Source organism: Salvelinus namaycush, unplaced genomic scaffold (genome assembly GCF_016432855.1).
Source record: "Salvelinus namaycush isolate Seneca unplaced genomic scaffold, SaNama_1.0 Scaffold378, whole genome shotgun sequence".
In the NCBI taxonomy this organism is placed as follows: domain Eukaryota; kingdom Metazoa; phylum Chordata; class Actinopteri; order Salmoniformes; family Salmonidae; genus Salvelinus; species Salvelinus namaycush.
In genome coordinates, this window is record NW_024060763.1 from 170,001 (window position 1) to 186,146 (window position 16,146).

The 16,146-nt window shown below is 42.4% G+C and overlaps 1 protein-coding gene across 1 annotated transcript in view; it reads right to left on the reverse strand.

Annotated features, from left to right (window-relative positions):
• LOC120040746 (glutamate receptor-interacting protein 2-like) overlaps positions 1–16,146 on the reverse strand; it is a gene marked incomplete at its 5' end in the record, with an annotated part of 45,788 nt that overhangs the window by 8,570 nt on the left and 21,072 nt on the right. Inside the window, 4 exons of the mRNA XM_038985790.1 lie at positions 124–270; positions 1,959–2,128; positions 2,267–2,324; positions 8,505–8,622. Of these exons, the coding sequence (XP_038841718.1) occupies positions 124–270; positions 1,959–2,128; positions 2,267–2,324; positions 8,505–8,622 (493 nt within the window). The remainder of the gene's footprint in view (positions 1–123; positions 271–1,958; positions 2,129–2,266; positions 2,325–8,504; positions 8,623–16,146) is intronic.

The window sequence follows — 16,146 nt, forward strand, 5'->3', positions numbered from 1 at the left end:
AGGCAGGCAGGCAGGCAGGCAGGCAGGCAGGCAGGCAGGCATTCAGATACAAGTTGGGTGAGTAGGTACAGGCTGGGGGGGGTAGGTACAGGCTGGGGGGGTGGGTACAGGGAGAGTGAACACCTGTAGGATCCTGTCATATGGTTTCAGGCCTGCGCGATCTGCTGGGCCCTCCGGACGGATCATGTTGACGTAAACACCTTTCTCCAGGAACCCGTCGGAGACGCTGAAGCCGAAGTCATCGCTTTCTGGATCCTTCATCACCGTCACCTGGGGAATACAACCCGTTAGTTAATCTAACCTGTTAGTTTAGTGCTGCAAACACATAGTTACTACCCGTTAGTTCATTTAACCTGTTAGTTTAGTGCTGCAAACACATAGTTTCAAAGCTACATATGTAGCTTCAAGACTGTTCTTAGGATTCAGGCCTTAGTAGTGGTATATTGGCTATACCACAAACCCCAGTTACTACCATAAATAGAACGGTAAACAAGTAGTTATGTGTCATACCCGTGGTATATTGTCTGATATACACAGCTGGATTTATAATAAGGCCCGAGGGGGTGTGGTATATAGTTATGTGTCATACCCGTGGTATATTGTCTGATATACACAGCTGGATTTATAATAAGGCCCGAGGGGGTGTGGTATATGGCCCATAAACCACAGCTAAGGGCTGTTCAATGTGCGACGCAACGTGGAGTGCCTGGATACAGCCCTTAACCGTGGTATATTGGCCATATATCATAAACCCCTGAGGTGTCTTATTGCTATTATAAACTGGTTACCAACATAATTAGAGAGGTACAAATAAATGCTTTGTCATACCCGTGGTATACGCTCTGGTGTACCACAGCTGTCAGCCAATCAGCATTCAGGGCTCGAACCACCCAGTTTATAATATGGTGTAACCTTCATTTACAGTCATTTAGCTGACGTATGGTACAATAAGTGGTTTCAAGGTGCAATAGCCATCACGATCATTGCAAGTAAAATCTTCCTCAGAAATACCCGCCATGAGAAAACTAAGTACAGCAGGCAGGTTGGTCTGACACGGGAGAGCAGGGTACACAAGCCGATCAATCAATAAGAGTGTTGTTGCTCAATAATGCATGTATTGATCTATTATTGATTACTGTGGTGTGTTACACTGTCTAGACCTCAACAGAACACGGGGATCAGGTTCCAGTGGTGCCGGGCTCTCCGACCCTGTTCTTAGAAAGTCAACGTCCTGTAGGTTTTTACTCCGACCCTGTTCCTAGAAAGTCAACGTCCTGTAGGTTTTCACTCCAACCTTGTTCCTAGAAAGTCAACGTCCTGTAGGTTTTCACTCCAAACCTTTTGTAGTTAAAACCTACAGGACATGACAGTAGCTCTCCAGGAACAGGGTTGGAGTGAAAACCTACAGGACGGTAGCTCTCCAGGAACAGGGTTGGAGTGAAAACCTACAGGACGGTAACTCTCCAGGAACAGGGTTGGAGTGAAAACCTACAGGACGGTAACTCTCCAGGAACAGGGTTGGAGTGAAAACCTACAGGACGGTAACTCTCCAGGAACAGGGTTGGAGTGAAAACCTACAGGACGGTAACTCTCCAGGAACAGGGTTGGAGTGAAAACCTACAGGACGGTAACTCTCCAGGAACAGGGTTGGAGTGAAAACCTACAGGACGGTAACTCTCCAGGAACAGGGTTGGAGTGAAAACCTACAGGACGGTAACTCTCCAGGAACAGGGTTGGAGTGAAAACCTACAGGAGGTTAGCTCTCCAGGAACAGGGTCGGAGTGAAGACCTACAGGACGGTAGCTCTCCAGGAACAGGGTTGGAGTGAAAACCTACAGGACGGTAACTCTCCAGGAACAGGGTTGGAGTGAAAACCTACAGGAGGTTAGCTCTCCAGGAACAGGGTTGGAGTGAAAACCTACAGGAGGATAGCTCTCACTGGTGTGTATGGCAGTCACCTTGTGTAGCTCCAGAGGGGTAGGGGAGAGGATCTCCTGCATCTCTTCCTTGATCCTGCGAGACTCCCAGGTCTTCTCAGACACCCGGAGTGTGTTCTTTGCCCTGGCCTCGTGATGCAGCTGGGTTCTGGCCTCGTGATGCAGGAGTTGGGCCTCCGGGTGCATATGGGCTTCCGGGTGCATGTGGGCCCCCTGGTGGAGGTGGGCCTCCTGGTGCAGGTGGGTCTTGGCATCGTGGTGCAGGAGGGAGCTCCTCCGCAGAGGGCTGATGCGGGGCTGGCAGACGGGGTCTCCAGGGTGGGGGAGGCCATGGGACTTGTTACCATCCACCCCAATACTGATGGCACTGCCCGTCATAATAGATGCCTACAGAGAGAGTAGAGTATAGAGTAGAGTAGAGTAGATTAATATATATATATATAAAATATATAAGTATATACATTTAAATATGTCAATCAATATGTCAACTTTGCCTCAGGCCTAACAACACCCGTGCCAATATATCCTCCAAACACCGGCTTCTCTGGCATTATCACACGTGTAGAGAGTATAGTAAAGAGTAGAGTAGAGTATAGTAAAGAGTAGAGTATATTAAAGAGTAAAGAGTAGAGTATAGTAAAGAGTAGAGTAGAGTAAAGAGTAGAGTGGAGTAAAGAGTAGAGTAGAGTAAAGAGTAAAGAGTAGAGTATATTAAAGAGTAGAGTATATTAAAGAGTAGAGTATAGTAAAGAGTAGAGTAGAGTAAAGAGTAAAGAGTAGAGTATATTAAAGAGTAGAGTATAGTAAAGAGTAGAGTATAGTAAAGAGTAGAGTATAGTCGAGTAGAGAGTAGAGTATAGTAAAGTGTAGAGTATAGTATAGTATAGTAGAGAGTAGAGTATAGTAAAGAGTAGAGTATAGTAAAGAGTATAGTAAAGAGTAGAGTAACGTACAGTAAAGAGTAGAGTATAGTATAGTATAGTAGAGCAAAGAGTAGAGAGTAGAGTAAAGAGTAAAGCGTAGAGTATAGTAAAGAGGAGTAAAGAGTAGAGTATAGTAAAGTAGAGTAAAGAGCAGAGTATAATAAAGAGTAGAGTATAGTAAAGTAGAGTAAAGAGCAGAGTATAATAAAGAGTAGAGTATAGTAGAGGGTATAGTAATGTAAAGAGTAGAATAGAGTAAAGAGTAGATTAACGAGTATAGTATAGCAGAGTAGATTATAGTGGGGTATAGCAAGTGTAGAGTATAGCAAGGAGTAGAGTATAGTAAAGAGTAGAGTATAGTGGAGTATAGCAGAGTAGAGTATAGTAAAGAGTAGAGTATAGTAGAGGGTAGGGCAATGTAACGAGTAGAGCAGAGTAAAGTGTGGAGTATAGTAAAGAGTAGAGAATAGCGGAGTATAGTAGAGTATGGTAAAGTGTAGAGTATAGTGAAGAGTAGAGTGTAGTAAAGGGTATAGTATAGTAGAGGGTATAGTAATGTAAAGAGTAGAGTAAAGTGTAGAGTATAGTAAAGTGTGGAGAATAGCACAGTATTGTAGAGTATAGTAAAGAGTACAGTGTAGTAAAGAGTAGAGTATGGTAGAGAGTAAAGTGTAGTAACGAGTAGAGTATAGTAGAGGGTATAGTAATGTAAAGAGTAGAGTAGAGTAACGTGTAGAGTATAGTAAAGGGTAGAGTGTAGTGGAGTAGAGTATAGCCAAGTATAGTAAAGCACATAGTATAGTAAAGAGTGGAGTATAGTAATGAATAGGGTATAGTGGAGTAGAGTATAGCAGGGTAGAGTATAGTAAATAATGGAGTATAGCAATGAATATGGTATAGTGGAGTAGGGTATAGCAGAGTAGAGTATAGTAAAGAGTGGAGTATGGTGCAGAGTAGAGTCATGTAAAGAGTATCGTTGAGTAAAGAGTAGAATGAAATAAAGATAGAGTATAGTAGAGTAAAGAGTAGAGTATAGTAAAGAGTAGAGTATAGTAAAGAGTAGAGTATAGTAAAGCGTAGAGTGGAGTAAAGAGTGGAGTAGAGTAGAGAGTAAAGTAGAGTACAGAGTAGAGTAGAGGAAATACTAGAGTATAGTAAAGAGTAGAGTATAGTAAAGTGTAGAGTATAGTGAAGGGAAGAGTAAAGTAAAGAGTATAGTATATTAGAGTAGATAGTAAAGTAGAGTACATAGTAGAGTGAAATAAAGAGTAGAGTGTAGAGTATATTAGAGTAAAGAGTAGAGTATAGTAACGTGTAGAGTATAGTAAAGAGTATAGTATAGTAAAGAGTAGAGTATAGTAAAGAGTAGAGTATAGTAAAGAGTAGAGTATAGTAAAGAGTAGAGTGGAGTAAAGAGTAGAGTATAGTAAAGAGTAGAGTATAGTAAATAGTATAGTAAAGAGTAAAGTAAAGAGTAGAGTAAAGTAAAGAGTAGAGTATATTAGAGTAAAGAGTAGAGTATAGTAAAGAGTAGAGTATAGTAAAGAGTAGAGTAAAGTAAAGAGTAGAGTATAGTAAAGAGTAGAGTAAATAGTAGAGTATAGTAGAGCAAAGAGTAGAGTATAGTAAAGTGTAGAGTATAGTAAAGAGTAGAGTATAGTAAAGAGTAGAGTATAGTAAAGAGTAGAGTATAGTAAATAGTAAAGTAAAGAGTAAAGTAAAGAGTAGAGTAAAGTAAAGAGTAGAGTATATTAGAGTAAAGAGTAGAGTATAGTAAAGAGTAGAGTATAGTAAAGAGTAGAGTAAAGTAAAGAGTAGAGTATAGTAAAGAGTAGAGTAAATAGTAGAGTATAGTAGAGCAAAGAGTAGAGTATAGTAAAGTGTAGAGTATAGTAAAGAGTAGAGTATAGTAAAGAGTAGAGTATAGTAAAGAGTAGAGTATAGTAAAGAGTAGAGTATAGTAGAGCAAAGAGTAGAGTATAGTAAAGTGTAGAGTATAGTAAAGAGTAGAGTATAGTAAAGAGTAGAGTATAGTAAAGAGTAGAGTATAGTAAAGAGTAGAGGAAATAGTAGAGAGTAGTTTTTTATTTATTGAACCTTTATTTTATCAGGGAGTCATACTGAGACCAAGGTCTATTTTACAGATGAGCCCTGGATTACATACAGTGCATTAGGGAAGTATTCAGCCCCCTTGACTTTTTAAAACATTTTGCTACGTTATAGCCTTATTCTAAAATGAATTAAATACATTTTTCCCGTCATCAATCTACACACAATACCCCCATAATGACATCACAATACCCCCATAACGACATCACAATACCCCCATAATGACAAAGCAAAAACAGTTTTTGGCTTCTGTCTGGCCACTCTACCATAAAGGCCTGATTGGTGGAGTGCTACAGAGATGGTTGTCCTTCTGGAAGGTTCTTCCATCTCCACAGAGGAAGTCTGGAGCTCTGTCAAAGTGACCATCGGGTTCTTGGTCACCTCCCTGACCAAGGCCCTTCTCCCCCGATTGCTCATTTTGGCCGGGCGGACAACTCTAGGAAGAGTCTTGGTGGTTCCAAACTTCTTCCATTTAAGAATGATGGAGGGACTTGTGTTCTTGGGGACCTTCAATGTTGCAGAACATTTTTGGTACTCTTCCCCAGATCTGTGCCTCAACACAATCCTGTCACGGAGCTCTAAGGACAATTCCGTCAACCTCATGGTTGGGTTTTTGTTCTGACATGCACTGTCAACTGTGGGAGCTTAGATAGACATGCCTTTCCAAATCATGTCCAATCAATTGTATTCACCACAGGTGGACTCCAACCAAGTCGTAGAAACATCTCAAGTATGATCAATGGAAACAGGATGCACCTGAGCTCAATTTCAAGTCTCATATCAATGGGTCTGAATAAGGTATATGTTTTTTATTTTTAATAAATATGCAAAAATGTCTTTAAAACCTTTTAGAATGCTGTAACGTAACAAATGTTGAAAAAAGGGAAGGGGTCTGAATACTTTCAGATTTCACTGTAAATAAAGTAACAATAGATGCTATGCTAACTGATATATAAAGCAACAATAGATGCTATGCTAACTGATATATAAAGCAACAATAGATGCTATGCTAACTGATATATAAAGTAACAATAGATGCTATGCTAACTGATATATAAAGTAACAATAGATGCTATGCTAACTGATATATAAAACAACAATAGATGCTATGCTAACTGATATACACTGCTCAAAAAAATAAAGGGAACACTTAAACAACACAATGTAACTCCAAGTCAATCACACTTCTGTGAAATCAAACTGTCCACTTAGGAAGCAACACTGATTGACAATAAATTTCACATGCTGTTGTGCAAATGGAATAGACAAAAGGTGGAAATTATAGGCAATTAGCAAGACACCCCCAAAAAAGGAGTGATTCTGCAGGTGGTGACCACAGACCACTTCTCAGTTCCTATGCTTCCTGGCTGATGTTTTGGTCACTTTTGAATGCTGGTGGTGCTCTCACTCTAGTGGTAGCATGAGACGGAGTCTACAACCCACACAAGTGGCTCAGGTAGTGCAGTTCATCCAGGATGGCACATCAATGCGAGCTGTGGCAAGAAGGTTTGCTGTGTCTGTCAGCGTAGTGTCCAGAGCATGGAGGCGCTACCAGGAGACAGGCCAGTACATCAGGAGACGTGGAGGAGGCCGTAGGAGGGCAACAACCCAGCAGCAGGACCGCTACCTCCGCCTTTGTGCAAGGAGGTGCACTGCCAGCGTCCTGCAAAATGACCTCCAGCAGGCCACAAATGTGCATGTGTCAGCATATGGTCTCACAAGGGGTCTGAGGATCTCATCTCGGTACCTAATGGCAGTCAGGCTACCTCTGGCGAGCACATGGAGGGCTGTGCGGCCCCACAAAGAAATGCCACCCCACACCATGACTGACCCATCGCCAAACCGGTCATGCTGGAGGATGTTGCAGGCAGCAGAACGTTCTCCACGGCGTCTCCAGACTCTGTCATGTCTGTCACGTGCTCATGTGCTCAGTGTGAACCTGCTTTCATCTGTGAAGAGCACAGGGCGCCAGTGGCAAATTTGCCAATCTTGGTGTTCTCTGGCAAATGCCAAACGTCCTGCACGGTGTTGGGCTGTAAGCACAACCCCCACCTGTGGACGTCGGGCCCTCATACCACCCTCATGGAGTCTGTTTCTGACCGTTTGAGCAGACACACGCACATTTGTGGCCTGCTGGAGGTCATTTTGCAGGACGCTGGCAGTGCACCTCCTTGCACAAAGGCGGAGGTAGCGGTCCTGCTGCTGGGTTGTTGCCCTCCTACGGCCTCCTCCACGTCTCCTGATGTACTGGCCTGTCTCCTGGTAGCGCCTCCATGCTCTGGACACTACGCTGACAGACACAGCAAACCTTCTTGCCACAGCTCGCATTGATGTGCCATCCTGGATGAACTGCACTACCTGAGCCACTTGTGTGGGTTGTAGACTCCGTCTCATGCTACCACTAGAGTGAGAGCACCGCCAGCATTCAAAAGTGACCAAAACATCAGCCAGGAAGCATAGGAACTGAGAAGTGGTCTGTGGTCACCACCTGCAGAATCACTCCTTTTTTGGGGGTGTCTTGCTAATTGCCTATAATTTCCACCTTTTGTCTATTCCATTTGCACAACAGCATGTGACATTTATTGTCAATCAGTGTTGCTTCCTAAGTGGACAGTTTGATTTCACAGAAGTGTGATTGACTTGGAGTTACATTGTGTTGTTTAAGTGTTCCCTTTATTTTTTTGAGCAGTGTATAAAGTAACAATAGATGCTATGCTAACTGATATATAAAGCAACAATAGATGCTATGCTAACTGATATATAAAGCAACAATAGATGCTATGCTAACTGATATATAAAGTAACAATATATGCTATGCTAACTGATATATAAAGTAACAATAGATGCTATGCTAACTGATATATAAAACAACAATAGATGCTATGCTAACTGATATATAAAGTAACAATAGATGCTATGCTAACTGATATATAAAACAACAATAGATGCTATGCTAACTGATATATAAAGTAACAATAGATGCTATGCTAACTGATATATAAAGTAACAATAGATGCTATGCTAAAACATATATATAGTAACAATAGATCCTATGCTAACTGATATATAAAGCAACAATATATGCTATGCTAACTGATATATAATGTAACAATAGATGCTATGCTAACTGATATATAAAGCAACAATAGATGCTATGCTAACTGATATATAAAGTAACAATAGATGCTATGCTAACTGATATATAAAGTAACAATAGATGCTATGCTAACTGATATATAAAGCAACAATAGATGCTATGCTAACTGATATATAAAGTAACAATCGATTCTATGCTAACTGATATCCGGACGACGCTGGGCCAACTGTGCGCCGCCCTATGGGACTCGATGTCACGGCCGGCTTTGACACAGCCTGGGATCGAACCCCAGGCTGTAGCAACGCATCAACACTGCGATGCAGTGCCTTAGACCACCACTCGGGAGGCCAAATTTTCAACCTGTATACGGGATGACAGGGGCTGTGAGTGTAAAGGACTACTTGCCATTATTTAACCAGGTAAGCTATGGTAGTATACCTCTATCTCTCTGAGGAGCTCAGACTGTCCACAGGTCTCCAGGTCTTCCAGTGCCTGACACCAGAAACTGTCCTCGTGGTCGAGCATGATGGCGTCACTGTGAGGCTGGCTGGTGTATCTGTATCAACGACCACAGGAAAGTACACGTGTTAGATGTTACATGTTACATGTTACATGAACAGTATATCATGATGCAGTCACTATGAGGCTGGCTGGTGTATTGTTTAGTGTGTGTTTATTAGGAGCCCCATTAGATTTAGCAGAAGCAGCAGCTACTCTTTCTGGGGTCCACAATAAACACAAAACATGACAAGTAACAAAAAACACTGATACACAAGGACAGTCACACACATTTAAAATACAACCATATACAAACAATACCACAACAAAAATAAGGTGTTGTGTAAGTAAAAAATGATGTGTGTGTATCTGTGGCAACACAATAAAGAATCAGAATACATGTTATATTTTCCATGTAGCAGTACATGTAGCTGTCATTGGCCCCCACAGCTCAACAACAGGCATTCAACAACAGCTGATGTTACAGCAAAGCAACATGAGCAACTTGTTTTATTCTGGTGAGACAGAGCGAAGAGGGGAGGGGAGGGGAGGGGAGGGGAGGGGAGGGGAGGGGAGGGGGGGGAGTTGTGTACAGTACAGTATGTACGAGAGGAGAGCAGTACATGAAACCCTACAGTATGAGAGGAGAGAAGAGCAGTACATTATACCCTACAGTATGAGAGGAGAGGAGAGCAGTACATGAAACCCTACAGTATGAGAGGAGAGGAGAGCAGTACATGAAACCCTACAGTATGAGAGGAGAGGAGAGCAGTACATGAAACCCTACAGTATGAGAGGAGAGAAGAGCAGTACATGAAATCCCACAGTATGAGAGGAGAGGAGAGCAGTACATGAACCCCTACAGTATGAGAGGAGAGGAGAGCAGTACATGAAACCCTATAGTATGAGAGGCGAGGAGAGGAGAGCAGTACATGAAACCCTATAGTATGAGAGGAGAGGAGAGCAGTACATGAAACCCTACAGTATGAGAGGAGAGGAGAGCAGTACATGAAACCCTATAGTATGAGAAGAGCAGTACATGAAACCCTACAGTATGAGAGGAGAGCAGTACATGAAACCCTACAGTATGAGAGGAGAGGAGAGCAGTACATGAAACCCTATAGTATGAGAAGAGCAGTACATGAAACCCTACAGTATGAGAGGAGAGCAGTACATGAAACTCTACAGTATGAGAGGAGAGAAAAGCAGTACATGAAACCCTACAGTATGAGAGGAGAGGAGAGCAGTACATGAAACCCTATAGTATGAGAAGAGCAGTACATGAAACCCTACAGTATGAGAGGAGAGCAGTACATGAAACCCTACAGTATGAGAGGAGAGGAGAGCAGTACATGAAACCCTATAGTATGAGAAGAGCAGTACATGAAACCCTACAGTATGAGAGGAGAGCAGTACATGAAACTCTACAGTATGAGAGGAGAGAAGAGCAGTACATGAAACCCTACAGTATGAGAGGAGAGGAGAGCAGTACATGAAACCCTACAGTATGAGAGGAGAGGAGAACAGTACATGAAACCCTACAGTATGAGAGGAGACGAGAGCAGTACATGAAACCCTACAATATGAGAGGAGAGGAGAGCAGTACATGAAACCGTACAGTATGAGAGGAGAGCAGTACATGAAACCCTACAGTATGAGAGGAGAGAAGAGCAGTACATGAAACCCTACAGTATGAGAGGAGAGCAGTACATGAAACCCTACAGTATGAGAGGAGAGGAGAGCAGTACATGAAACTCTACAGTATGAGAGGAGAGAAGAGCAGTACATTATACCCTACAGTATGAGAGGAGAGCAGTACATGAAACCCTACAGTATGAGAGGCGAGGAGAGCAGTACATGAAACCCTACAGTATGAGAGGAGAGGAGAGCAGTACATGAACCCCTACAGTATGAGAGGAGAGGAGAGCAGTACATGAAACCCTACAGTATGAGAGGAGAGGCGAGCAGTACATGAAACCCTATAGTATGAGAGGAGAGGAGAGCAGTACATTAAACCCTACAGTATGAGAGGAGAGAAGAGCAGTACATGAAACCCTAAAGTATGAGAGGAGACGAGAGCAGTACATGAAACCCTACAGACAAATAAACACACAACCTGGTGGAAGAGCAGTTCATAGCTGTGACACTGAACACCTGAGACGAGAGAGAGAACACCGAGAGGAGAGAGACAGAAGAGAGAGAGAGAGTGGGAGCGAGAAAGAAGAGAAGCCGGAGAACAGAGACAAAGAGAGACAAAGAGAGACAAAGAGAGGTACAGAGACAAGAGACAGACAGTACAGACAGGTAAAACAAGGCTAAGAGGTATGAGAAAAAAATGGGGGAAAAAATAACGACACGCATTCCAATGGCTTATATAAATCTTGTATAAATATGGGTGCATTCGTAAATTCGCTCTGGCTATCTACTCTAATTTCAGAGCACTCTCGTCTGAGTGTGCCAGAGAGCAGAATAACTGATTAATTTACTAACGCTCAACATTGAATATGACAGTAAACGTCGGCAAAAAAAGCTACATTAAATTGTTGCCAGCAGCACATGTAACGGATGTGAAATGGCTAGCTAGTTAGCGGGTACGCGCTAGTAGCATTTCAATCAGTTACGTCACTTGCTCTGAAACCTATAAGTAGGGTTGCACCTTGCTCTGCAAGGGCCGTGGCCTTTGTGGAGCGATGGGTAACGATGCTTCGTGGGCGACCGTCGTTGATGTGTGCAGAGGGTCCCTGGTTCGCGCCCGTGTCGGGGCGAGGGGACGGTTTAAAGTTATACTGTAACATTGATGCTGTTGACCCGGATCACTGGTTGCTGCGGAAAAGGAGGAGGTTGAAAGGGGGGTGAGTGTAACGGATGTGAAATGGCTAGCTAGTTAGCGGGTACGCGCTAGTAGCATTTCAATCAGTTACGTCACTTGCTCTGAAACCTATAAGTAGGGTTGCACCTTGCTCTGCAAGGGCCGCGGCTTTTGTGGAGCGATGGGTAACGATGCTTCGTGGGTGACCGTTGTTGATGTGTGCAGAGGGTCCCTGGTTCGCGCCCGTGTCGGGGCGAGGGGACGTACTAAAGTTATACTGTTACACACAGTTACAGTCACCAACGTTCTGGATAACATGTGAACAGCCTAACCAGCTCTGCTAGGGGGAGTAAAATGGTCAGAGTGAGCTGTTCTCTCATTTGTGTCTGGAAGTAGTTAGCAAGCTAGCTAACATTAGCCAGTTAGCTTGGGTGCTTGACTGCCGTTGTGAGGCCAGAACGCTCGGATCAACCCTACTCCTCGGCCAGAGCATCCAGTGTGCGCTCTGGACGCTCCGAGAGAGAAACGCTCTGAATTTTACAAATGCCCCGAGGGCACTCTGAATGCACTGTGGCACGCCAGATTGAATTTCGAACGCACCCCAAGTTAGCGGATAAGTGCATTGATGCAGGTTATTACAAGAAGCCATGCTGTGGCTGTCCTGTCAGTTTGATTATAGACGGCAGGACTGAAACATGTTGGAGGATAATGAAGCAATAAGTTCCATAGCTCCTCCTGGTTCTCCTCCTGGTTTTCCTCCTGGTTCTACAATAATATTATTATTAGTATTTTATACTCAGTGGCCTTGTAATTAGAGTGTCCTCCCCGAGACTTACCATTAACTCATCGTTACCATTAGCTCATCGTTACCATTAGCTCATCACTACCATTAGCTCATCACTACCATTAGCTCATCACTACAATTAGCTCATCGTTACCATTAGCTCATCACTACCATTAGCTCATCACTACCATTAGCTCATCACTACCATTAGCTCATCACTACCATTAGCTCATCACTACCATTAGCTCATCGTTACCATTAGCTCATCATTACCATTAGCTCATCACTACCATTAGCTCATCATTACCATTAGCTCATCACTACAATTAGCTCATCACTACCATTAGCTCATCACTACAATTAGCTCATCATTACCATTAGCTCATCACTACCATTAGCTCATCGTTACCATTAGCTCATCACTACCATTAGCTCATCACTACCATTAGCTCATCACTACCATTAGCTCATCACTACCATTAGCTCATCACTACCATTAGCTCATCACTACAATTAGCTCATCACTACAATTAGCTCATCACTACCATTAGCCCATCACTACCATTAGCTCATCACTACCATTAGCTCATCACTACCATTAGCTCATCGTTACCATTAGCTCATCACTACCATTAGCTCATCACTACCATCAGCTCATCGTTACCATTAGCTCATCACTACCATCAGCTCATCGTTACCATTAGCTCATCACTACCATTAGCTCATCACTACCATTAGCTCATCACTACCATTAGCTCATCACTACAATTAGCTCATCATTACCATTAGCTCATCACTACAATTAGCTCATCATTACCATTAGCTCATCACTACCATTAGCTCATCATTACCATTAGCTCATCACTACCATTAGCTCATCACTACAATTAGCTCATCACTACCATTAGCTCATCACTACCATTAGCTCATCACTACCATTAGGTCATCACTACCATTAGCTCATCGTTACCATTAGCTCATCACTACCATTAGCTCATCACTACAATTAGCTCATCGTTACCATTAGCTCATCACTACCATTAGCTCATCACTACCATTAGCTAATCGTTACCATTAGCTCATCATTACCATTAGCTCATCACTACAATTAGCTCATCGTTACCATTAGCTCATCATTACCATTAGCTCATCACTACCATTAGCTCATCATTACCATTAGCTCATCACTACAATTAGCTCATCGTTACCATTAGCTCATCGTTACCATTAGCTCATCACTACCATTAGCTCATCACTACAATTAGCTCATCGTTACCATTAGCTCATCACTACCATTAGCTCATCATTACCATTAGCACATCACTACCATTAGCTCATCACAACAATTAGCTCATCACTACCATTAGCTCATCACTACCATTAGATCATCACTACCATTAGCTCATCACTACCATTAGCTCATCACTACCATTAGCTCATCATTACCATTAGCTCATCACTACAATTAGCTCATCACTACAATTAGCTCATCACTACAATTAGCTAATCGTTACCATTAGCTCATCATTACCATTAGCTCATCACTACAATTAGCACATCACTACAATTAGCTCATCACTACAATTAGCTCATCGTTACCATTAGCGCATCATTACCATTAGCTCATCACTACCATTAGCTCATCACTACAATTAGCTCATCACTACCATTAGCTCATCACTACAATTAGCTCATCGTTACCATTAGCTCATCATTACCATTAGCTCATCACTACCATTAGCTCATCACTACCATTAGCTCATCATTACCATTAGCTCATCATTACCATTAGCTCATCACTACCATTAGCTCATCACTACCATTTGCTCATCACTACCATTTGCTCATCACTACCATTAGCTCATCACTACAATTAGCTAATCACTACCATTAGCTCATCACTACAATTAGCTCATCACTACCATTAGCATCCATGTAGCAGCTAACATAGCAGCTGTCGTAATATTAGTTGAAAGTTGTTGGTACTAACAAGAGAAAGTAAATTGAGGAATGAATGGAGGAAAAGGGAACACAATGATGAATACAGAACAACATGTGTGGGATGACACAAGTGAATCTATGACATGAGGGTTATATAATTTAACAACATGTTATATAAGACTGACTGAATCACAGGCATCATGTGTGACAGCTGAAGAGTGCTAACTGGCAGTCACAGGTCCAGGTAGGGAGAAGCAGGATGGGGAAGTATAGGTGGGAACCACAGCAGGCTGCTGACGGGAGGACGGCTCATAATAATGACCGGAATGGAGTCAGTGGAATGGTATCAAACACATGGAAACCAGGTGTTTGATGTGTTCCATACCATTCCATTTACTCCGTTCCAGCTATTATTTTGAGCTGATTAAGGTGCCACCGTCCGCCTGTGGTGGAAATATTAGCCATGCTCTGGTAAATCTATAGTCTATGTGTAACGGCTCTCGTTATTAGAAGGAAGAGAGGACCAAGGCGCAGCGTGGTAGGCTGTCACTTACTGCTCACATACTATTAGCATACTACTCCCATACTACTAACTAACATAATATTTACATACTACTAAATAAAACTATTAACATACTACTCACATACATTTAACATACTACTTACTACTCACATACTGTACTACTCAAATACCACTACTTAGAATGCATGCCAACAGATTGCAGATGACTTAGAATGCATGCCAACAGATTGCAGATGACTTAGAATGCATGCCAACAGATTGCAGATGACTTAGAATGCATGCCAACAGATTGCAGATGACTTAGAATGCATGCCAACAGATTGCAGATAACTTAGAATGCATGCCAACAGATTGCAGATGACTTAGAATGCATGCCAACAGATTGCAGATGACTTAGAATGCATGCCAACAGATTGCAGATAACTTAGAATGCATGCCAACAGATTGCAGATGACTTAGAATGCATGCCAACAGATTGCAGATGACTTAGAATGCATGCCAACAGATTGCAGATGACTTAGAATGCATGCCAACAGATTGCAGATGACTTAGAATGCATGCCAACAGATTGCAGATGACTTAGAATGCATGCCAACAGATTGCAGATGACTTAGAATGCATGCCAACAGATTGCAGATGACTTAGAATGCATGTCAACAGATTGCAGATGACTTAGAATGCATGCCAACAGATTGCAGATTAAGTAGTACACTAAAGTAGATATGGGGCCAGAGCCTTAGAGGAAGTGCTAAGGGGAGGCTGACACACATGAATCACTCACTCCACCACTGATTTAGTGGTGATGACATCACAAGCACTTCTGAGGCACTGCACATACAGCTAAAAGCAAAAAACTATATCAGGCAGAACCAGGGGTGAAAGTAAGGTGCTATAATCGGGTACGGCTTCCCAGCAAAATAAATTGTGGGGGTACGCCGTACCAGTATAACGTGAGCCTATCAAAATCAATGACCCCAAAAAACTATAGGCTAATACATCATTATTTATGTCAGCCGCATGAAAACATTAGAAAATTGACCGGAAACCGGGTGGTATACGCTCCAAAATGCGTTGTAGTTTCGAACAAAACACGTTTGTAGATCTAATGACAATGGCAGAATGTCATTACGACACATCTAGGTGTTTTACAACAGACGTCTCTTTCCAGTCATCAATTTGCAGGCGCACAGCGGACTGTTGGGGTTAGGATTCTGAAATGATTTGCGGAGCGCCTTAGTTAAGTGATTGACAATCAGATGAAAACATCATTGACTAGTTGATTTTATACCACATGAAAAGACCCAGGCTGCGCGTCCATAAGGCTAGGGGAAGCTACGCTTATCCCTTAAGTAAATGTAATTAAATTACCAACATTATGTGGCCTAATTAGCTTACTCCTGTCTATACATACATAAATAAAATAATTTAAAAATAGGCTCTTACATCAGAAAGAAAGATGTGTCTACAGAGGAGAATTTGTTGAATTTGTTGAAGCTGTGGATTGTTTTAAGTCACACAGGCTACA